At 39.4% G+C, this 25,311-nt stretch overlaps 1 protein-coding gene across 3 annotated transcripts in view; it reads right to left on the bottom strand.

Moving 5' to 3' along the window:
- Window positions 1-5,302: 5,302 nt before the first annotated feature.
- Window positions 5,303-25,311, bottom strand: part of SIPA1L1 (signal induced proliferation associated 1 like 1) — a 161,934-nt gene continuing 141,925 nt past the window's right edge. For all 3 annotated transcript variants that reach the window (XM_074955583.1, XM_074955585.1, XM_074955584.1), the window contains 7 exons: window positions 20,317-20,556; window positions 19,116-19,281; window positions 14,618-14,840; window positions 11,347-11,493; window positions 8,668-8,782; window positions 8,060-8,141; window positions 5,303-7,379 (listed from right to left, as the gene is read on the bottom strand). In XM_074955583.1, the coding sequence (XP_074811684.1) occupies window positions 7,236-7,379; window positions 8,060-8,141; window positions 8,668-8,782; window positions 11,347-11,493; window positions 14,618-14,840; window positions 19,116-19,281; window positions 20,317-20,556 (1,117 nt within the window). In that variant the 3' untranslated portion in view covers window positions 5,303-7,235. The remainder of the gene's footprint in view (window positions 7,380-8,059; window positions 8,142-8,667; window positions 8,783-11,346; window positions 11,494-14,617; window positions 14,841-19,115; window positions 19,282-20,316; window positions 20,557-25,311) is intronic.

Below are 25,311 nucleotides of genomic sequence, written 5' to 3'. Positions count from 1 at the left end.
CCTAGCTGTAGTCACTGGCTGTGATCTTCTGCAGCAGTGGATCCCACCTGCTGTGTATATACCTTGGGCCAGAGCTTTAAAGGTATTTAGGGATCTAAAAATGCAGATAGGCATCTAATGAGATTTTCAGATGTGTCCAGGCACTTCATGCCTATTGAAATCAATGGGGAGTCAGACACCTAACCTACTTAGGCCCTTTTGAAAACCCCACTAGGTGCCTACCTGCATATTTAGGTGCCTAAATACCTTTATCAATCTGGCCCCTATTTTCTTTGTACTTATTCTAAATTTTAATGCCAGTAATTTTCAATTATCATATTATTAGACAGCCTAAGAAATGGACGTACTCGGTTCTCATTACATCCTTTGGCAGCTGGTCATCGTGTCCCCGAATCCCTAAAGTCAATGGTTAAATTTATGCCAACCCACACCTCGTCTTCTGGTTTTGGCAACTATATAAACAAAAATCTCAACATCTCCAATGTCCCCTCCTCTGATCTTTGGTACCTCCTCTGATCCTTGGTCCAAGTCAGTTAACCCCACCTTGCTCTCTCTCCTTTCCGGAGCGAGAAGGATCCTTTGTTACCAGGGACATGTGGGCAGCTGGAGAAACAACCAAATCAGAGATATTTTCATTGTCTTTGAATTTAAACAATGTAGTATTCATGGAGGCAATGATAACTTAAAACACACACTTCTGTTTAAAAAAAATGTAACTAATGCTCTTAAACAGAACATCTAAAACCATGACAAGAGATCAGAGGAAAAAACTTTGTTTTTTCAGTTTGTTTATTTCATGCATTTTGATGGGACCTGGTGTATAGGGCATTTAGACTATCCCCAACATGGTGAGTCTATACAGTTTCCTCTTTTTGTGACAGTCTCTTTCATAGCAACACTTCAATAATACAAATATGGGGGACAGATTTTCAAAGGTATTTAGGGCCTAGTGGAATTTACAAAAGTGCTTAGGCACCCAGCTTCCATTGACTTCAAGTCTTGTGATTTCATAGTCACACAGGACTGGATTTCAAGTCTTCAAGTTATTGGGAGTCAGGCACCTAACCTGCTTAGGTGCTTTTGTGAATCCCACTAGGTGCCTATCTGCATATTGAGGCACCTAAATACCTTTGTAAATCTGACCTTATGCAACTATAAAAAAAATTGGCAGGGGGAAGTCTGGGGCAAATGTAGGACCGGAAGCTACTTTGAATAGATTATTTTTTAAAAAATTGACTCAAGTGCAAAGTGTCCCTTTAATAAAAAATAGAGAAACTGGAAAAAATAAAGCAAAAAAAGTCATATTCTTACATCCAATTAGTAGACTCAGTTCACAGTCCATTGGAACATACACCCCCACCCCAGTATTGCTGTCTCACTTCTTCTTTCCTGGAAGGGACTGTCTCTTATGGAAGGAAGCCCAGGTCTGGGTTGTTTGTTTCCCCCCAACACCTTTCCAGAAGCCCCCTTGCCGGGCTTGAGTCTAAGTGTAATCTCCGATATAAAGACCATAAGAACAGCCGTACTGGGTCAGACCAATCAATGATCCATCTATCCCAGTATCCTGTCTTCCGACAGTGGCCAGTGCCAAATGCTTCAGAGGGAATAAACAGAACAGGGCAATTACTGAGTGATTCATCCCATCATCCCCACTCCCAGCATTTGGCAGTCACAGGCTAGAGCCACCCAGAACATGTGGTTACATGCCATTGGGGTATGACAGAACTTACTCCTGCCATACAGTTAACCATTGTCATTGCCCTGCTCGACCTCAGGGCTAACCAAATTCAGGCCTACTATCGGTGGATGCCACTCCCACTTGAACATGCATATTTTGTCTGAGTTAAATCTTAGGGCACATGATACACATTTTTATTCTTGATTTAATTCCTTTCACATTAACAGGTGACAGCCATGTTTCATTGTTTAATGAAGTGCTTCAAGCTACCACATTTTTAATTCCAGACTCCATGATATTAATTTTGATTCCTCTGCCATCTGTTTGCCAGAATCAGAGTTGCAATAGCTCTTGCTACATTGGATGTTGAGTGCCCAGGAGAGAAAGCAGCTAGGAGAGAAAATGACCCATCATAGAGTGTACTATTTTCCAGGAGATGTAAATGCAGGGTTTAGCGTGAGAGGGAGGGAAGGGAAAAGAGCAGACACAAAGATGAAAGTGAAGTGTTATAAGCATCCCTCTTCCCCTGCCCTTTAGGTGAGAGACCTATTTATAGTTATTCAGAGATATCGACCACCATGACAACCTGAGGTTAGGAAGGTGCATAAGAAGCTTGTCCTTGAGTGGATGCCAATCTTAGTTAATTAGGCTTCTTTGGGCACTGAAAATTGATGAGGGCAAGGTATCTCTTTTGGTTACTAGCAGTGCCATCTGCACAACATCCCCACCAGCTGCTGTTTTAGAATGGATGATAGATACAGCCTTCTCAAGAGTACAATTGTGTGGAGCAGAATTCTGAATCAGAGATTTGGTCCATGCATTGTTATGTGTGTATAAATAAAGCTGACTGTAGTTATGCAAAATCCTTGGGAAAAAAATCACTGCACATAGGAGACACATTAGCCACATGCAGCACCATAAATAGACATGAAGGGATGGCTACACATCTACACTCAGGGCAGCTGAAATATTTGGCCTTTGCCCTTGAGTATCAAAACACCAGGGACCTGTATTATACCAGGCCTGCGCAATAGTAAAGAGAGCAAGGAACTTTCCCTCTTATCCCCTGCTCAGGGGCTGAGCATAATCGTTTTCACATGGGGAAATACAGTCTGCGCTGAGTTAGTGCCTTCAGCAGTGCTAGCCTCCCCAGTGGATGTGTAAAAGCAAGGCTCTGCTTGCCTCTCTCAGTAGCCAAGAGAGCTGGCCCCACACAGAGGAAAGCACATTTCAGGCTTTCAAAAAGCGTAGAACGCAAATCATACTGTCCATAAGCTGCTGGAGGTACAATGCTTTTTTAGCTTCTGTACGGCAATATACTTCCACCTCATCCATCCATCTTAGGTACTTCTATGTCCTGCATCATTGTATCTGAGCACCTCACAAGCTTTAATGTATTTATCCTGACTGCACCCCTGTGAAGTGCTATTATCCCATTTTATCCTCTATTGAGGGCTGTGGCCAAGAATGCACAAGCTCCCCGATCTACATCCAGAGCTTATTATTTAGCCCACTTTAACTGAAGGGGGCTCAGAAACATGAAAGTTTCAGAAAACTAAATAAGCAGGATGGCAATGCTTGGGGTCATTTGCTGCTGCCAGTGGACATGACCAGCTGCTAAATAGAGGCTGGATAAATGGAGTTACAACATGCAACACCACACACTGAATAAGACAAAAATGTTGAATGACTTAAATGAACTACTTTTTCAAAAGCTAACAACTGCTAGGGAAAATGGTCTTACTTCAGAATTTCAAAGGAAACATTCAGCTCCATATTCTTCCTTAGCTTCATTGCCACAGGAAGGATGGGAGGATTTTAAGTCCCTACTCACTAGAAACAGTCAGATTTGAGGGAGTTTCCACCAGCTCCATCCATGTTGGCGCTGTTCCCACACTCTTACCTGTTTCTTCATTTTTGCTCAGCTCTGCTCTGCTCTCTTTTCCGTTTTTGCTGCAGGAATGGAGGGAACACTGATGTCTCTCTTCCCGGTGGTGCTACTGTACCCTCTGGCTTGAAGTAGTAATAACAAACACCAAGTAGCTGGTTTCCATCATCAGCATCCCCACTATAAAACTTGTTCCAACTCCCATCTCTTCCAGGATACTGGGCTAGATGGATCATTTTGTCTTGACCCAGTATGGCTGTTCTTATGTGGTGCTACCCTATGGTGCAATGCGTAGGATGAACTGGTGTTCTATTGGCTCACCTTTCTCCCCACTATTTCCATGGAAGTCATAAAAGAGGAACCCTAGGAAGGCCAAATTTGGGGAGAAAGTTTGAACTGATCTTTGTTATGATGATGTTGTTTTAATAAAACCAAAGCCCAGGAAAGGAGGCAAGTTGGCACTTTCCCTACCATACTGAGTGGACTAGTTTTTAGCATAGGCTTCCTCACTCCCTTCCTGAGACAGACACACACAGTGAAAGAGTATGTGAAGAGGAGATAATGAATGTGGGATACAGAATGAGGAAGATGAGTCAGTCAGCAGAGGGGGAATGAATAGACAGAATGTTGGAGGGAGGGAGGAAGAGGGAATAGATGCAGGAGAGCCTGCACTCAGTTTTTAAACTAACTTTGGTGTTTGTTCCACATCTGGAAACAATTATAAGAGGATATCTGACTGCAAGGTGATGTCAAAGCTGATCAATTGTACATTTTTGTTGCTGGTGGCCTCAATCAACAAGCAGTACCCTATCAATGAAGAGACAGGCCCAAACGACTGTTTGCATTTATTTTTCCGAACAATTTAAGTAAAGTCTGCAAGTTAGGTTTTCTTGCACTTGTTTCCTGCCAAATTGCCAATGTGGCCCATGGTACGTAAAATTTGTGAACCTCCAGCTCTGCCTGAATGTGGACATGGGTGGGGGAAACTCACGGAGAAGCAGTAACCTTTGTCCCTCAATTCTAACTCCAGTAAAAATGGACTTTACAATGGAAAGATGGCAGCCAGTTCTCTTAGCAAGATTCCATAGGTCTTACCCAGTCAGGTCCTGGCATACACTACTGCTGCCCAAAGAGCTCCCTTGTGGTAACTATTTCTCTGTTGGAATAAAATAGATTTCCCTTTTCACTATCCACCCTTTGGGGATGCCATGGATCTAGCCATTAAAAATGTGGCGGAGAAGTAACCCTCTTGTCAGGACAAATTTTAATTAAAGTGCTACCCGACTCACCAGTGGATGCTTGTGCCAGCAGTGGACCTTTCTACCAGCTTGATGAAGCTGTTGCATGAGAATCAAAATTAAAGATAAAAAAAATTATTCTTCATTAGAGAAACAGAAATATTCTAATGGGGAGGGTGGGGAGTGAAGATTTTGCACTGGTAGGAATAGAAAGCATAATGGTGAAGTGCATGTGTATACAAAAAGGGATGGTAAACAAGGGGAAAGCAAAAGAAGAGACTCCTTGGAGAATGAAACTCTTGTCTCCTTCCTTAAGTCCTGATGCACTGGTGCAGTGAGGAAGGGCCAGGAAAGGAGGCTTTGTCTTTAGGAAGTTTCAAACAATAGAAAAAACCAATAAAATCAATAGAAAATGGTTTTAGAAGAGCCTTTAAAATGAGTTTTATTGTCAGAATTTTACAAGTTGCCTTTAGAGGCTTCATACAAGAACTCTGTTGCAAAACTCTAATAAATAGTCTGCCCCAAGTCCCAATTTTTTTTTTTAAAATAAAAATAAAAACCAAACCAAACATAAAAATAGAAGAGAATAAGCAAGACTTCGGGATGCTCAGGGATGTTAGCAATATTTCTGATTTACAAATAATATCAGGCATTATACAAATCTCCTTCATACAAGTCATTTTTTAAAAAATAACAGGACATTCTCAACCTTTACAAAAGCACTCCAGAAATAGTTCCAAATAGATTCATTTCCATGACAAAACATCATCAGAGAAGAATTCCATGGGGATTATCACCACAAATTAAGCTTTAGGTCAAAGTGTAGCAAGTTCCTGTGTAGTAGGATCAAAGAGCATGAAAAAGTGCATCAGAGAGAGCTTGGAAGATTCCCACTGATGATTTCTTTTGAGAGAGTGGGTGACTGCGGAAGAAGGGGAGGCTGTTCCTGAAATGGACAAATAATACAATGTTACTTGTGTAAGGCAATGTGTGTTTCAATGTGAGGGTGTTAGTGGATGCATACAGAGAAGGGCAAAGATGATACTTCACTGCATATGGCTTGCATCAATATCTGTGCAGGTTGTAGTATGAGTTATATTGTGACACCAAAAGAGTATTTCTAGAGAGGTGACATTTTATGGCAAGTTTATAGCTCCTTCAAAGAAAAACAAGTTAATCCTCATGATGCCAGGCAGGCAGGGAAATCTTATGCTAGCCAGTTGCCCTGGGAAATCCAGACATCAGAGAGCCAAAAGTTAAAATACTGCTTCCCTCCTTGTCCCACTACTTAAGGAAGGGGACAAAGTCTCTAACTACAGCTTTATATTTCTCCATTTGCGTTATCCATAACAAGGTTATTAAAGGTTTACTAATGCCAAAGACCTGCTATATAGTTGAGATTAATAAACATTTCTTCTGCCTTTTTTATTTGAAAAGTTCTATGACCAAGCTGGGTGGGGGAAAGAAGGGCAGGTGCAATGACATGGCATATATGGTGTATTAGAAAATGCATACAGTTTGAAAAAAAAAAATCAAACACTTTACAGCTTCAGCCAAGGACCTACTATACATAGGTAGGTAATAGATCTCCAGGTAGGGGAGGGACGGAGACAATGCTTACGCAGAAATACAGCAGTTATTCTCTCAGTCAGCCTGATGCAGTGTGCCATTTAGCATGCCAAGTTGCACTATTCCTAAAGTACCTGGCAACCATTGTTTCCATAGGAAACAAAGGCAACTAGAAGTGCTAATGCAAGGACATGTGTGATAATCTGACTCATCCATGGCTCAAGTGTCTAATCTCTCTTCCAATATTCTGATGCGGATTGTACTGTACCATACACTATGGGCATATGTTCTGTATAACATATGTGAAGATAGCACTAGTGATCAAGCACAAAGCATTCAGGAGACACCTAAAACATTTTTTTTACATCCCCTTGTCTGTGGCATACTTCAGAAAACAATGTAAGGAAAGCAGCAAAATAAACGTTTCTTTCTAGTTTCCTAGGAGTCATAATATTTATCAAAGCAGCAAGGAAAAGCAGATTACCTGAAACAGAGAGAAAGGAGTTAATAGAAATAAATAGAGGCAAATAGACCGAACAATTCTGGTCCAGCCTCCAAATAATTTTGTACATAACAGGTAAAGAGATAATGTGCAAAAAATAAAGACATTCACATTTTAGTAGTTCAACTTTTATTTTACCTTTTTTAAATTATTTTTTTGTTTTTCTACAAAAGGCAGACAATGATTGTTGATCTGCGATTGTTCTGAGTGCGTGCAGAGGCGCAAAAAGGGGTCATCAGAGTACACAGGACGGGGAAGTGCTCTGACTATACTTTCACATATCATGATTAAGGTGGCATTAAAACTAAGTCCCACTAACAATTATTTATAACTGATGTTTTCCTTCCCCATTTACTGTTCTCAGTTCATATCAATCGTGTTGAAAACCCATTCAGTGAATTTCTTCAGTTTCTCAGATGCACTCTGGGACTCCTCCAGTAACCGTAAGTTGTCTTCTCGCAAATGTTGCACTTCTGCCTGAAGATTGGCTTTGTCTTCTTTTTCCTAAGGGATGAGAAAGAATATGAGAGCTCAATGGTGATGCCCGGTCACATTTCCTGCTCTTGTCAACAAGAAGGACTCCATCCTACAGAGGTATTATATAGTTTTGTTTCCCCACTTTACAAGAGCTTTAAGTGTGTAGACACTCGTGTTCCTGCTTTAGGGTATTCTATACCCATGGGCTGTGTGGTGACATTTTTTCCTCCTTACGCTCTTTCAGCACAGATTGTTGGGATTTCTCAAGACTAAATTCTAATGTAAATGCTAGCTCTGCAAGTGATCATCTGAAAATGGTCACAATCTATTCCATGCTAATACAGACGTCCTATGGTGTGACTGCTGAGGAGAACTAAGTAAGAGATGGCAAACACCTCCATGAATACTGTACTGCGTAAGAGACCTTTGACCTGAACACAGCAAGATCCTTTCTGCACAGAAGCATGTATTTCACCATTAGAAAGTAGATGTGCTAACTTTACCTCTTACTTCCTAACACCACTGTGTTTAAAAAATAAAATACCTGGACTATGATCTGAGGAAAGAAGTAAAGAAATGTAATTTTCTCAACAAAGGATGAGACTGTTACAAATTTGGGGGTGGTGGAAAAGGTTTATAACATGACTAGTACTGCCTAGCAACAACATATTTACACCCTACAGGCTTCCTGTAGAATAAATGTTTACCCGCTTTAAATCCTCTTGGAGCATCTTCAGCAAACTTTCCAGTTGGTCCACTTTGGAAGCGAGAGTAGGGGGAGACTCTTTACTGTTGGAAGCAGGAGATAAAGACAATATTGGCAGGATTTTCTGTAATCCTTCTTCGCTTCTAACTCTAGGCTGGAAAACTGCTCAAAATACATGTGTGATACAGTACATTCTGAATATAGATTTTTACTTAAAAATGTTCACCACAGGCCTCGACTACTAACAGAAATGGTATGCACATGCTTAGGCAGCACAATCACTCAACGAAATGGCTATTAGCAGTCACTGAAGACTCATCATTTGCTTTCTCTCTCTAACCATTAGTTACGGGATAATTACATATACCTTGGAATGAGACTGCCTTGGACACTGTTTTAAACATCTCAGATGAAAGAGAACCTTCAGAAATATGCTATTTTCACAAAGACAGAAATATACTCAGCATTTTTGTGTTTTCTCTCTCCTCTGTTTTTCTTTTGTAAAAAGTCATAAGAGATCTAAAAGTTTGTTGCAAATCAAAGCATCTCTCCATCCAGTCTTCCCTGGGTTTAGTTTAAAAAACTTACCTGTCCAATATATTTACTCACCCTGTGTAAGGCTTCATCTGGGCAGTAAGCTGGTCCTCACTCTGATCACTATTGGAAGCAGCACTCACAGGTCTGTTGTTTTCATCACTAGCAGCAAAGAATGAGGCTCGCTGAACTGAAGAGAGAAAGAGAGAGAGACACAAACACAATTGTAAATGTAATGATAATTTGCTTCTACATACTGGAGAATCTGCATTTGAGGATCTCAAAGCAACACAAACATTAAATATCACAACACAACACATGACTTATGTAATCAAAGTAGCAAGTTAAGATAGGTGAATGGAGGTACAGAAAAATTCAGTACAACACTTGCTAAAAGTGACAAAGCAAGCTAGTGGCAGAAAGAAATAAAATCAAAGAAACCCATCTCACTGATCTACAACCTTCACCATGCAGCCCCTTTATATTGAAATGGAACCGACATTTTGAAAAGTACAAAGCCACTCGTGTAAAAGAATATAAGGTACTCCTTTCACTAAGAACTGCAGCACACACAGTGATTTGAACCTCCTGTGGCAAAAAAAGTTTTAGAGCCATCTTATGGCTTCACATAGCACTATTCGAGTAGCTTGGCAAATCATCATTTTTCCTAGAAAGAAGGTATTTTCCATATCTTTATGGTTGTGAGAATTACATGGAGAAAGTGAAGAGACCCTGATCATTTTTTATTTGTTTATTGTTAATCCTTTATAACATGTTTTGAGATAAAAAAAAAATTGAAAAGAAATCTCCCCTCCTCCACCATTTGGTTTTTCCTTATAACTGTTTATTTATGAAGTTTTATCAAATTTACAAATCATTACCATACCATTTTTGTTTAGGGAAACACCATGAATGATACATCGTCTTTAGGCTTCCTAGCAAAAATGGTCAGACTCAAAGAAATGAAGTAGTAACGTCTCATTTGCTAGCTACTAATGGCCTCTCACTGGAAAGAGAAAAATAGTCTTCTTCTATTTGGCAAAGGTTTTATTCTGTGTTTTGAATAAGGCTAAAATTAACATGGCTGTTTTCTTTGACAGAGTTTTGCCATGTCCATGTAAAAAAAAATGAAAAACGCAGGAGAACTGGATGGCTTAAGAATTTAGTAACAGCGCATGAAGGTTTTCAGTTCAGCTGTTAGTGACTAGAAGCCAGCTGGGATGAGTTGGAGAGCCCTGCCTAGTTTCCAGTCAACAGGTGTCCAAAATCAGAAAAAGCACCAATTATTTATTCTAATTGGCACTTGCAAATCCCACACTGGCATTCAGCACACAGGCCACCGCATTGAGTTGACATAGAAACTGGATAATTTGTCTCTCCAGGTCAGGTTTGAAGCCCATTGGAGGAGTAGTGGGAGGAAGCTGACAATACACTGCCCATGCTTTACCTGTTCCATGAGTAGACAGAGGATTGCCAATCAGATACCTTTCACCAGAATTAATGCATACAAACTTTTAATGAAAAATAAAAGAGTGGATTCAGTGCCTAGAAAAGCGAGGAACACAGCTAAACTGTGAACAAGCTTAGGAGAAGAGATGGCCCATCATAGTAAATTGCACTACAATGGTGGCCTTGTTCTAATCCTTATTTGTGCATTTCACAAACCCTCTGAACAATTTCATTTCCCTCTGTGAATTAAGATAGGATTAGAACTCTGTTCTCCAGAGGTGAATGGCAAGTACAGTAATCCATGCATCACAGAGTTCCCAGGTTAATGTCACAGCATGTTCTTACATCACTGACTGATATCAGCACTAACTAGGGAATACTGTGTGTTAGTTACTCATACTGCTGCTATTGTAGAACTAGCAGGGGTACAGAAGAAAGTAGGTTACTTAACAGTAACTGCAGTTCTCAGAGTGCATTGCCTGCAGGTATCCACATTCTTGGTGTCCACGCAGCAGAACATCCAAAAAAGCAGGGATCAGTGGAAGCAACTTCATGAGGTAGAACAGCATTTATGTAGAGATTTCAAAAAGTGACTTTTGATTAGAGTATCCATACAACTTTTCCCATCAGATTCTAACAATTTTAAAGTAGTTTACACTTTGAGCTAAAAATCTTTAGTGTTTCTTTAAATTCCAGTGCATCTTGGCAACATGCATTCCTCTTCAGTTTACTAGTTGTGAAGGAGATGAAAAGCACCACAGGATAAAGTGATATCCACGTGCAAGTCCATGTATTTGGAGGTATGCTAAGGGGAGAATAGCAATGGAAAGGCATGTGCCAGCAAGGCAGACTTTCCGAATTACTTTGGCAATGCACTTCAACTATAATACAGAAACTTCTTTCTAGTGCAATCTGCAGTCATTAAAGTGACTGCACTCTTTTCCACCACTGCTTGGCTTCACTCTGCACTTTCATGCCAGATGGCTGTCCATGCCTGCTGTGGTCTTTGTGACTGGTCTGTATTAATGAAAAGTATTCAGTTACACAGAAATGCAGTGAAATAATTTTGTTTCAGCTATAGTACTGAAACCTGCAGCGTGATTCAAATGTAAAGAAATGGCATCTGAATATTATAAGCAAACATGTATTAGGCTGTTGCAATTTGGATTGCATTTTCAAAACAACTTGGACTTCAGAGTAGAAGAGAAGCTAAGAAATGGAAAAAATATCAGAATGAAAAAACCATCCTTAGTGAGGTATATAGTAGCATATAAGCTTTCCAAGTCAAGTATTTTGAATACTTACCCTCAAAGGCTTTGGCAGCATCTACCAAGTTTGACCAGTCCAGGTCGGAGGCAGAATCGGGCAAGGGCATAAGACCTGGGTCTGGCATGGGCTGCTTTCTCTGATCCTGGATGTCTGTGAGGGAGCTGTCTGAGGCAGAGAACTCTCCTGGAGCAATGCAGAACAAAAATGAAATAATCAAAAATTCAGCCATTTCCCTCACAGAAAGTTTCTTCATTTCCAGATAATAAAGAACTAAATCCCTATTCCTTGCTTTTCTGGGATGTAGTTTTTCAAAGCTGCACAGACGCCATTAAGAGCAGCAGTGAGACTGATCAGCCACGTCATTCTGCAAGTTAGCTCTTTGGGGACTGTGTTAACCTCTCATCCTCAGATTTAGTTCTTTCCAACATGCCCAAGATCTGCAGACCAGCACTTGGAAATCCAGGCTCTCATCTGACATTGTACACTGCAGATTCTTGTACCCCAACAGCTTATGTCCCCTCATGGGCCTGATAAGCGTTAGAAGATTCAGCAGTCTGCAGGCTCTAGGACAGCATCCCTGAACACTTTCTCTCATGGAATTAAAGGAAAATGAAATCTGAAATATTTGTAACCACTGACAAAATTATTTGTTTCAAAGGTGTTAACTGGATTGTCAGATAAATCAGAATATTTCTAGCTCATGTTTTCCCCTCCATATAATATGAAGAGCTGCCTTGAGGATGCAGTTGTTATTAATATGCTTAAAATTAACAAAATTATGAGTGAATGGAAGGTAACAAATATTGGGTGGCATTAAATATCCAGTTCTATTTAAACTCTCTCTCACCAAGGGCATGTAAATAAGGAAGACAATGTATGGATCACTCAAATGTTTGGGTCCTTTTATTCTGGAGGCCCAAATTTTACAGAAAACTGAAAATTCCATTTTGATGACGATCAAATAAAACCCCTGCTTTAGAATAAGAGTCTTGACATTTCCATTTCAGTGCAAAGTAGAGAATGACAGAGCAGCCAAGCTTCTTTTGGAAAATACAGAGGTCTAAATGAAAGGAGACCCTGAATAGCCTGCTCTCTTACACCCACAGGGCATACAGGCACTCTTTCCACAAGTCAGTTACAAATGTAATTCAGTCTAAAAATATATTTTAGTACCTATGGAGAGAAGAAGTAAAGGGAGCTTCATCCCTCCCACCTCACGATGAGAATTATGTTAAACAGCAGCAACTATTTACAAAAATGTCAACTTCAATACTGATTGAAGAGTTGACTTCAACAGTTTTGATGTCTAGGAATGAGAGGCAGCTGAAAATTATGTAGATATTTTTTCCAGCATAGTCACCAGTTGAAGAAAATGTATTCTATGACTCTGATGACAATCAGTGGACAAACAGTATTCCCTGTGATGCAGGGGGCAGTTTCTTTTCCCAGCTATATGGTTGGGGTGAGATACGTTAAACAATACTGTGCTTTAATTCCTGGCACCTTATTTTAAAAGCAACAGTTATGGTAAAACTAGTACTCCTAGTGACAGATAAACACAGATTTGGAAAGAGCAGGGTGATGTACTAGGAGCCAGAATTTCCTGCATCTACAACCAGTCCATTATTTGTACTCTGGTTATCTGTTTTTTGGAGTAGAGAGTTTGGGTTTTTTAGGCTAACCCGAATCCCTTGGTGCACTGAAGGCTCCTTTGGCATTTGCCTGCTTGATCCAATCTGTCATTTTTTTTTTAAATTCTGATCATCACATTATTTGAATTTGAGACCTGCTTCTGCATGCCTGTCAGGTCACTACATCAGTGTGGGCAGTGCTGCAGCTCAAAATTCAAGCTGGAGAAGATCAGAGACAACATTCCAATATTGAGAATTGGGGAAGGAGATTCAGTGCTTCAGCTAGGATAAAAAAGGACTTCCCCAAAGAGCGGGGAGGATAGGCAGCTACTTCTCCCCTCCAACTCAGGAGTACTCAAGCTTCCATTGTTTCCCCTGGTACTGTGTAGGGGGATAGGTAGGGCTGCAGAAGCATTCTCCCCTCCTTTCTTTATCATACAATTCATATTTGATCAACTCACTAAATTTGGCAAAGAATGTCCTGCAGAATAAAAAACTGGAGCTTCCATTCTTGGGAAACTGTAGTCCTCTTATCGGTCTCCTCAGCTGCTCTGATATATATTAAACACTCCTTGGCTCCAGAGTGAAATTGACTAAAATCCCCACCTTTGAAGAGTTGGCAAGTGTTTTAGGTCCAGAGAAATGGCACATACTATAACCAACTATGCTAAAAGTTAAAAGCAAAATGCAAATCAAAGAACTACCAACTCCTGTAGTTTTGTTTTAAGCGCTTAAATATCTCTGGATTGAGTTGAACCTACTGGTATTATAACACTCATTCTTTTACCTAACATGTATCACAGTATGGATGAACAGAAACAGGTGTACATCTCCAAAAGACATTATGGAGCATTTTTACACAGAGACCTATTGAACTATTTCTCCCAGTGAAGGTTAAATATTCAGAAAACATACAATTACATATTTAAGTAAGTGGTGCAGTAGGAATCTGTGTAAAATCCCACCCACCCTCACCCCTGTCAGCAGCAATGGATTCAGCACAATGTAATCCACATTATACTGCATAAAATTACTGATGCTCTTCACTGCAGTAACAAGGGCATTTGCAGTATCATCGGCACATTTTTTTAAAACTAAGTAAGGTAACTTTTTCCAGTTACCTGTTTAATGCTTGATCAAATTGCTTAAGTAAATCCAAACTCTGCAGTGTGTAGTGCAAGGATTTGAATTCAGGATCACTTGGTGCATTAAAAATTTATTAAGTGCTTTAGTACCTCCAAATGTCCACTGGCATTCATCCACCTCAGTGGTCTTCATTGTCAGTGGTACTTTGAGCCTATAAACTACATGTTAAAATGGGAGACACCAGAAACAGGCAATAGTTACTTGTATAACACACAGGATGGGATCTTTGGACCAACGAGTCTTGATTCCTGCTTTTGGCAGTGGTCAAAACATGATGCTAAAGAAAAAGGCAAACTTCCCCACTCCTTCCCCCAAAACTATTTACCTGGCCTATTATGCAGTGCTGTACCCATTTGGCGGTGGGGAGTGGGAGGAGGAGGATCCAGCTTACATTCTGAGATGTGGGATTTGACTCCCCTTACTTTAGCAAAATCAAGATGCAATTAACAAATAGCCAGACAACTGTTTTTTGTTAAAGTAATTGTAATGGCATCTCTCCTTTACTGTAATTAGGCTGGACATATACTTACCATGTAATGACTTCATTCCTAAAGTGTACGATGGTCTTCGTAAGGGTAGTGACTTGGGGAGAGAAGGATATGTGCTACTGAACAGGACATCATTTGGCAGGGCTTGGTCCAAGAGCGAGGCCCGCGAGGCGAAGAAGTGTTCCCTTTGACCACTGTAAATACTCTCATCTGACAAAGTCCTCTGCAAGGCACGCTTTGTGGTAGGAGTGCTAGGGAACGGAGACTGAGAAGAGGGAAAGGTGTGACTATACATTCTTAAGAGGACATCAGTACACAGTAACATTTCAAACACACACTACATTTGTTTATTAAAGCAACCTATATTTGTAAAAATAAGCAGGCTTTAACATACCCAATCGCCGTCAAACTGGATGGGACAGAGTACTACATGAACAGCTCTGTCTAGATGAACATTAAGTCTAGATGTCCTATTAGATCTTTGCCATCTCTAATTTTTATTCCTATCATTCACCAGACATCCTGTAGGGTATCTAACCTCAAAAAACTCATGTATTCTGTAAATTAGCTCCAGACCATGTGTTTACAGAAGCAAGTTAAGTGATATCTAAAACAAAGAGTTCTACCTCTTGGGCTATCCTCCACACACTCTGGCTAAGATGTCAATTGGCTACAAGCTCCATGTAACAGAACAATGAGGAAAGTCTGACAAACTAAAATCCTTCGGAGAGCTCTGAGAAAAAATTAACAAAACAAAAACAGTTCCACTAATCGAAATTCCTAGAGCAGACATGATTAAGTTGATTAATTTTGGAGACCTGCTCTCTTGCACAGAGAAATACTTATCTGTTCACATAAATAAAAAGTTATTTAACCAGATGGTATTCTATTTCTGTGATTAAAACCCACACTGAAGGGTGGGGCAGAAGCGGGGAGGAGGAGAAAGGTTATTGCTTCTGTACATTGGAGGACAATCTGCCAAAATGAAATATGGTTTTATCAAAAAGATCAGAAGCCCCTGCTAAAAGCTGCGGCAAGTTTTGTAGTTATGGATAAAGAACCAGAAATGTAGCTAAAACGTTTTTAAAACTTGCTGATACCATCTGAAAAAACAGAAAAGAGACATTTTACATGCTAATTGTGTATTCTGCTAGTTCTCCTCCATGGGCTCATCCACACTAGGACAGAGACGCACGTTGCTCATTTGTCAAGCAATATGAATATTGCAGGGTGTGGACAAAGCAGGTCTCTAAGGTTACCACAGCAGAAATGACATGGTAATGGGATTTTTGAAAACATACCGATATAAAAATTATGTGCCCATTGAGATGTGGAATTATACCTCTTTATGGGGCTCAGTGGACACAGAAATAAGACTGGCTAATTTCATTGCTATGGTGTCAGGAGGTCTGAAATGACCATCACGACGTGAGTTTTCCATTTAAGGTTGAGCACCAGAAAAATAACAACTCTTGGTACCAAGGGAACAACAACAAGGGTTTTATATATGTTAGGTAGAAAACCCAGGGTGGATAAAAATCCATGATTTAAAAAAAGAAAATCGGATTTTTTTGATAAAATGATTTTTGAGGAAAAAACTATCTAAAGATAGTTTTAATTAAAATACATTATAGCTCGAAGACATCTCATCATGGAATACGGATTATAAATTCTAATTCTATAGTAGGAGACAATATATTCATGTAATGTTTAAGAAAAGTTTTGTTAATGAGTTCCAATAGTTCATGGATTAGGGACCCAATTTTATGGGTTTTCAGGGGCTTTTGCACAGATTATTTAGGTTAATCTTTCTAGCTACCCAATGGGACTCAGTGCTCAGGCTAGAAGATACCATCAGAGATGCTTAGTTTTGCAGTTCTCAAACTGTGGATTTGTCTCGCCAGAGATAACATGCTTGTTAACAGCAAAAAATGGTTTTAAATAAATAAATAAATATATAGGGGTGAGAAATAGTTAAACAATTTAAAATGTCTCTCTGGTGATGTTCTCCTCCTAATACAGCATGGCAAGAAAATCCTCCAAATATTAATGATTAACCTGTTGAATTGAAGATAGTTCACCTCCCAATGACTTCACAATATCTGCTTCAATTACCGTTGGTAAATGAAATAACCAATCATTCATTTTCTGATATACTGTAAAACTAATCTGAAAAGTTTTCAAAATAAATCACTTTAAAAATGTACAGTGTGTACCTTCTAAAAATGAAGCCGACATCTATCTGAGTTGTGAAGAATATGTATTAAGGTTATAACAACCAACAAGAATGCACTTTTATGTAGAAATCCATGATTAAATCAAGTCTTCCTGACTAGTGATTTAAATCAATTTGATTTAACTCAGATCCACTCTGAGAGAACCACTCTGTTTTCTCCTTTTGGGACCAAAAGCCCAGCTGGCAGTTTCTTATCGTGACCCAGCCAAGCCCCACAATACTTGTCCCTAGCAGGAGAGGGAAAAAAAGAAGCCATTGCCAACATCAGGCACTGCTCAACCGAGGAACATCTGCAGTGCTCCTTGTGTTAAACATCCCAGAGTAGAAATACTTGCAGCCTCGAATATTAGAAACTGGAAACATAATTAGCGCTGGAACTTTAGATTGTTAGGCTACTAATATTTGAATACCAGGTGGTTTAGGAAGGAGAGACAACGTGAGCAGAGAAGTGAAAAGGAGTTAGAGCAGTGGTTCCCAAACTTGTTCCGCCGCTGGTGCGGGGAAAGCCCCTGCTGGGCCGGGCCGGTTTGTTTACCTGCTGCGTCCGCAGGTTCGACTGATTGCAGGCCAATGGGAGCTGCTGGAAGTGGCACGGGCCGAGGGACGTACTGGTCACCGCTTCCAGCGGCTCCCATTGGTGTGGAGCAGCGAACTGTGGCCACTGGGAGCCGCGATCGGCCGAACCGGTGGAGGCGGCAGGTAAACAAACTGGCTCAGCCTGCCAGGGGCTTTCCCTGCACAAGTGGTGGAACAAGTTTGGGAACCACTGAGTTAGAGGAAGATGGCATGGAGGTGACGGGTGTGAAGAGAGAAGAGAAGGAGAGATGGGCAGCAGAACTGAAGATGACAGGGGGAAGGGAAGGGATGAGAAGGCAGAAAGATTAGGAGACAAAAAAACTGCCTATCCTACCAGGAAACAGGACCTCTCAATTACCAAATACAAGAAGAGCTGCAATAAATAAATAAATAAATAAATAAATAAATAAATAAAAAAAAAGATTCAGGTAGCTAAGGAGGGCCACATTTCTTCACCTAACATGAAGTACAAATTGTGCACTGGGTAGAAATTATAATTATGTTTAAATTTTAACATTTATTTTCATTACTGGTAGATAATAGCATTGATAAAATTGAGCAGGTCACTAGGCTGAGCTGACACACTGATCCCAGTCACCAAGAAAATGAAGGATACTGGAAAGATTGAACTCGTTGTGCATAGTCAGTAAAGAAAGAAGCTCACAAAAGATACACGCTATTCACGGTCTCTGGGACAATTAACAGTTTAAATGGAATTTCTTGAAAAGACAATAGGCGCCCGTTTACAGGTCAGGAAGAGGGTGTTTCCCCTTAGGCCTCCTTCCTCTTATAAACCACTATACTGTTAAAAAAAAAAAAATCTTCCCCATGGCAAACTTTTTTCTCTCCAGCCTCTAAGGTAATATTTGAAAAAAAGTCTGTATATGGAATCTGGCACTTATAAGTTTTAATAAGACTTTTTGGGTTTTGACAAGCAGAGAAAGAAGCTGCAATCTCTCTCTTTTGCATGGCTGCTTTGGAAACCATTTGGACCCTGGATGACGAGCCTCAACTGTTAATCATTGACTTAGTACACCGACACTATAGAAATCAAAACACTCTCTTGAAAATGATCTATTTTTAAATACTAATAAAATAGAAGTTATTACAATTTCTGATGAAACCTTAGGAAATTTTTCTGAATGGATTTAGTATGTATGTAAAATATTTGTTTTAGGTGTTCTCTTCAATTAAGTATGTTAGTCTCCTCAAAGGATGGCACAAAAAACTGCAACACCATTGCAACAGCTGGAATACCAAAACCATTCCCTAAGTGCTACCTTCCAGCAGTTGATAAAGCAAATGGCCAGCGTTGTGTCCATGCTAAGAATTCAGGGAAGATTAAAATTTTGGGTTCTGTTTTGTTGTTATGGATGAGAACAGGAAAGTTTCATCTGAGAAACTTACAGGATGTTGTGAGGTGCTGAGCAGCTCCTGTAAAGAGGTGAATGCCATCAACTCTCCTTAGAGTTGACAGTGTTCACATTTTCCATGAGGTACACAACACTGCAGTTTCAGTTAGACTTTTATGTTGTTTTCAACAGTGACGAACAATGCTTTATGCATGGTGCACTCAGACACTAAGGAAGTGATTGGGTCCAGATCCTCAGCTGCTGTAAACTGGCATAGATCTCTGAAGTCAATGGAGCTCTGGTCCCCTGGTCTTCACCTGCCTCCTGAATTTCACTTAACGGTGACAAAAGAGGATGATCCATTTCTGTAGCATACCTTAAAATTCTTCTGGGACTCTGGCGTTGGGCTGTCAAGATCTATCAGTTTCTTCAGCTCTTCCTCAACAGTGGACTGGGATGCTCGTTTTGGTGATGCCCGTAGATCTCTGGCTGATGCACGCAACCGTGGATGTGTCATTTCATTGCCATCACTCTGGTGACGTCTTAAAGGGAAGGGAACAGACATGTTCAGGACCCAAAGCCACTCGGGGCTGGATCTATGAACGTAATAAGCAGTAAAGCATCATCAAGATTTTCAGAGGGAAAAACGGCGTAGAGAGGGAGGGTGTGGGTATGGGAAGATTAAGATCTAGTTTTGTGTAATACAGTAAAGTCCCATATAAACGAAACCTGTTAAAGGAATAAAGCTGTTGAAAGCATCAACTTCCAATGCATGAAAAGAGTACCATAATAAATTTCCCTATTAAAGGGATGTACCTATTCAAAGAATGAACAAATATGTAAGAACAAAGAACAATTATATAAACTAAAGTCTGTTAAATACTAGCTGAATGCTTAAACATACCAAATGTCCCTATTCTTTTAGCTGGCTTCCAGTGTATAACTTGTACAAAATACTTTTTATTTTAGCTTCTATCTAGCATTCCCTTCAGTGGCCCATTGCAGTTACTGGCATCATCTGGGAATGCTGTACTTAACACCAATAATGATTTCAAAGCATCCCTAACTGCCCAGACATCTGAATCTCCACTGTAGAGGGTCAATGGTTCCGATATGCATTTTTCCAACCTCCACCTTTCAAGGTCATCTGAGACCCCAAATCACAAATCTCTTGATGCAAGTCTTAGAATGTGGGAACAAAACGAAGAATCTAAGGGACAAAACACTCAGTGTTGAGGATGGTTTTTTCATTTGTTCAATTAATATTTTGAGTTTCATTTAAAAATTCTCTAAAGAAAAATCATACAATTTAATAAAGATGAAATCTACTGCATTCTATAGAATTTCTATAGAAATTACTTTAAAAACTTTTACAAAGTAACGAAAAATGATGATAAAGCTATAGAATTTTTAAGCCACACTATGGAATTCTAGGGTAGAGATTCTAAAGTTCTATAGAGGTCTGATCATATCATTAAATTCTATCGGACCTTTCCATACGGGAAACTTCTCTGGATTTCAGTGCTTCTTCATGTTTAAGTTAACAACCAAACAATAGAACCAAAAAACGCTCTTACTTTCTGGTATCCATAAACCCCACAGAGTTTATTGTCCCTCCAGGTTTTTTCCATCCAATCAGGTACTTGCTAGTAGCACCCTGGCGAGGGTAGAAAGTCCTAGGACCAGAGGAGGAGGAAGAGGAGGAGGAGAAAGAAGGTGCGAGCTGTGGGGAAGTAGCAGAATGAAGCTCTTCTTTAGGTGAACTTCTGGCACTGGTGAAAACAACTGGGCTGGCAGAATGTCGTGAGCTCATGGTACTGGGAGAGAAGCATAACAAAGACAAAGCTTAACTTAAATGTGTGTGTATGCATCTTATGCAACTTTTTTAAAAACTGCATTTGGTTAGCAGGAACCCAAAGTAGTATTATTGTGATGTAAAGCTAATAATAATAATACTGTGCTGTTCTCTCGTGCCTTCCATCAGAGAACCGGAAAGCACTTTTGAAAACCAAATGAATTAAACTTCACAAGCCACCTGTGAGGTACAAAAGTATCACCCCAAATTTACAGATGGGTAACCTAAGGCACAGAGAGGTTAAGTGACTTCAGGCTAACACAAGAAGTCTTGGCTGAGCTAGCAAGAGAACCCAGTTGAGAGTCCTAGCTCAGTATTTTATCCAGAAGACCAGCCTTATCAATACCAAGAGATTTTTTTAGTATCAAAGAAATCCCAATAATATATAACGCTAGAGGATATATATTACTGGCCTTATTCATTATTGCTCATAATTCAGAGTCTGCTGCTGTCACAGCTGACAATGCCACCATGAGACAACACTCTCTACTATGTGATAAAAATGGAAGCGTTTGAGAGTCCTGCAGACACAAACGTTTCACTGTTACATTTCAGTATTACCAAAAAAGACTGGAGACCGGAAAGAGAGGATAAGTAGTTAGAGGAAACCAGAGTTTTGGTCTGCTAGGAATCAGTGAGGATGAATAGACTGAATACTTCTTTGATGAAAGACTCTGGGCAACATCATCAGTACTGGAGGACTGCACTGACTGTACATTGAGGACTTACCTTCATTGAGATCCAAGACCTGAGGATTCTACAAGAGCTGAACCATTCTTCTGTGAAGTCTGAGTTATGTAGGCCATGATCAATGCAGTTGCTTGGGTGCCTAGCATTTTAAAGCCTAATTTTCAATTCTAAAAGTTTAAGGGAAAAAATAGGATTGCTCACCACAGTAGGAAGAGTCCTTTTTTCTTTTGTACCCTCTTACTATGAGCATTTAATCAAGAGGAAGAAATCATTTGGCTAATACATATTCCCCCTAAACAGCATTCCAGGTGGACTGAACCTTTACCCCATGAAGCTGAATTATTTCTAGTTTTCCCTAGTCATTTCAAGGCAGTTAAACAAGGGAGCAAGTAACACTGGGGAAAGAAGGAAAACGTTGGTTAAATAGGTTATTTTCTTATTTATATCACTCTGTATAAATAGCAAATCTGCGAGAGCAGTTTCATTAAAAAGAAGAAAAATGGCTAGGCAATTAATTTGCTGTCCAGCAGACTGGGCCTTAACTGAAATTGAACGGATTGTCTTTTAATATCTCTAATTCCTGACATAATATGTCTAGGCAAAGAATGTAGAGAAACAGAGTGCCTCATTCCAGCTGGTTTGCATCACAGGAAGAGAGTCCTGGATAAAACTAGTTTTCATTTATATGTTGATATGAAAGTTAGATGCTGTCTAAGAAGGCATCAGAACATAAAATTTTAAGAAGACTATATATTATGTTATGCTTTAAAAAGGTGGAGGCATCTGTAACTACAGCAAAACTTCAGGTATAGATTCGGTGCTGGAATGCCATCATATATTTTAAGGACGTTGACACACGATTTTCTACCTTACTTTTGTGTATTGTCTTCTCCATAACTGGAGCACTGGAGGGGGTGTGTGCATGTGTGTGAGAGAGTAATTCTAGCATTTGAAACAGATGAGGTTTCTGGTATAAAGCGGTGTTTTCTGACTGTGAAATAAAAATTAAATGGATGGTTGAATTAACTAGTAGCTGAATGAACCCTAAATTTTTAGTCTGATAGCAAGTTCTCCAGTGATCCTGTCATGTGAAGGTGCATTGTATAATTTGTTACTGAAACAATGACAGAAGATATTTAAGGCATCAGTTATGGTAACCTATTGTCTACACCGTTCATAATAATACTGAACATTTGATATTATATATCACTTTTCAATTGTAAATCTCAAGGCCTTTGCAAAAGAAGGTATTGTTATTCCTTTTTTTTTTAAATAGCAGATAATGAAACTGAGTCAGAGATAAGAAATGATTTGCCAAGGTCACAAATTAGTGTGAAAAATCTCAGTTTTCCTGATTTCCAGTTCTGCTCCCATTCAAAACTTTCTTTTTAAATCTGTTCAGGCCATAAAATACAGCTGACAATCATAATTTCTTCCAGTTATCTGCCAGTAAACTCCAGATTGAAAAAAACTGGGAACAACTTGCCCTTAGCAGGTCAAAGCACAGTCCACCTGAAATTGCATGTCACAAATTTTGTCCACTTATGACCTGCACAAATATCACTTCTGCTAAGGAAACAGAGTAGAAGTAAGGAAAGAAATTCAGAAGTTGCTTGCCCTTTTTTGGGGGGGTGAGGGAGGGGAGAGAAACATAGTCCATCTATGAGATATCTCCATTATCAAGTTAAAGTATCAAGTGCTCAGCTGGGATGCGCCTCTTAAAAGAAAATTGTATGGGACTGTTTTGTTTTTAAAATATTTTATAGTTCAGAAGGAGTGTGCATTTGAGAACTGGAGGTTTTTCCTTTGTGTAGGAATATTAATATTCCCATTATTTTTCAGAATTGTTAGTGTTAATGGAGAGTTATAGAGGGAGTAGTATCAATGAGGATGGAAGAGAGGGCTTGTAAATAAATTTCCAAATACATTCCATGTGTTTATTTATACCTATTGTTATCAAGATGTTTCACTGAAGAGGGTACAGTAAACAAACACATGAAATATGCAAGGAACAGTGGGGTGGCAGAGAGGTAGAAAAGTTAGCTCACAACAATTTTTATTTTTTGATGTCCTTGGTTTATATATATATATATTACATTGCTCCCCATTTGTCCTTGTTTAGATACAAGTTTTAAATATTTTTGGAGGTGCTCAGTTTTACAACATGAACATTCTAGGGATTAACCTGGTACTTTAGTGGCAGCATACTGTGCTGTTGACACCCGGGGATCAAAAGCCCCCAATCCACAAGTTGTTGAATAACACAGTGCAAACACTCTGAAGTCAGTGGGGCACTGCACAAGTAAAGGTGTTTGTCTGAATAGAACCTGAAGGCTTGGGACACAAGTTTGGGTGCTGTCTACATGGGCCAGAAGGGGCTAGAAGCACTGTAGAGGCACACATTCCATTCCTGGGAAGAAAGCAGGGGATTCACATTGTTCAAGCTGGCAATCTGAACAGTTTGATTGTCTCTGAAGGGAGCAGAGTACAACCCTCAGGCTTGAGAAAAGGTTGTTTTTACACTGAACTTGAGCGTGGTAACAGGAAAGAATAAAAAAATATCTTTTCCTCCAACATCCATAAAAGAATCCTAGATTCTACTCATCTACTCAGCAAAATATTGTCCAATCATGAAATACAACTTTTTAAAAAGCAATTTAATACCACATCTGGATGGAAATATCAGGGATTTTGTTTTTAGTTTTGATAGTGAAGACCACAAGAGACCATTTAGCTAGGGAGCAAATGAAAGTCTGACAATTAATATGTTTCCTTTTTTATTTTATGAAATTCAAACTATCAGTGCATATGGTTTCTGTTAATGATGTTCAGATATACTGATTCTGTGTAATTACCGCCCTACATTAATGCAGTCCTCCTGGGACGCCATGAGAAACCTGCATAATCAATAGAAATTTTGGGAATGGGGGTGGAGAAGGAAAATAAAGCCCAGCTAGAAATACTGCTGCAAAATGTAATCACTATAATTTACATTTTGCCACCAATTCTCAGGTACAAGTTCTTTTATGCTCTGCCAAATGATCTGCACACTAATTACTGTTCCTGTCTTCTAAATGCACAAACACCCTAATTTGCAGTTATTTTATTTTCTGCAACTCTGTTCATTTTGTCACCAAACTAAGTTCCTCTTCCTCCAGCTCAGAACGGTTGCCTTTATAGATCATACCAAAAGTATTTTAGGACTTCAGGCACAAGGTAAGTCTACAAGAAGTGAAGGGGAGGCTAAAAAAAAAAAAAAAAAAAAAGGTGTGTGTGTGGAACCATCAAAATGTGTACATGCCTTATTGAGTAACAGCATGTTCGTATTGTCACTCTTGACTTTCCTCTCTTCTTCCTGACCTGTTAGTAACCCTCACTTACAGTGTCATGTCTAATCAAGAGTGCAGGCTCTTTTACTTTGTTTTGATGCACTGAATACATTTTTAAATGTTCAAAAATTATAAAATAATAATGAGGGAATACAAGGTAGCCTGTCTTTTCTCCATGGCTAACAGACCAAATATTGTGCATTAATTTTGCAAGGTACTGTATGACCATATTTCCAAACTAGGGTGCCTCAATTCTGTTCTATAGATTACTATATCATTTCTCTGTGTAAAGAACTGTACTTTTGTTTGTTTTCAAATAAAGCAAAACAAGACTGTTATATTTTGTGTAAAACCAGAGTAGTTTATCAAGAAAATTCAACTCCATTCTGAAAAAATATTTACAGGAACAAACAATTTAAGTGTAACTAGAGAAATGAGAATTGGGTTAAACCAAATAAACCATAGAAAAATGTCATGTTTGGAGACATATTGCTATAGTACAGCAAATTAATGAGATGGTTTGACAGGCTAACCCTACTATCAGTTGGTATCAGTTTGTATCCCCCTTATATTTCATGATATCAAGTTTCCTTTTTTCTTTTCATTCTCTGCCACTTTTTTATTTCCACTTTTCTATTGACACTATTTGCTGCATGGAGGAGAGAATTCTAGAACCTCAACAGCCCAAATACGTTTTT

The sequence above is a fragment of the Natator depressus genome, chromosome 6 (genome assembly GCF_965152275.1).
Source record: "Natator depressus isolate rNatDep1 chromosome 6, rNatDep2.hap1, whole genome shotgun sequence".
NCBI classification, from domain to species: domain Eukaryota; kingdom Metazoa; phylum Chordata; order Testudines; family Cheloniidae; genus Natator; species Natator depressus.
Note: the sequence above shows the minus strand (reverse complement) of the source record. Positions and strands in the feature narration are given on the sequence as shown.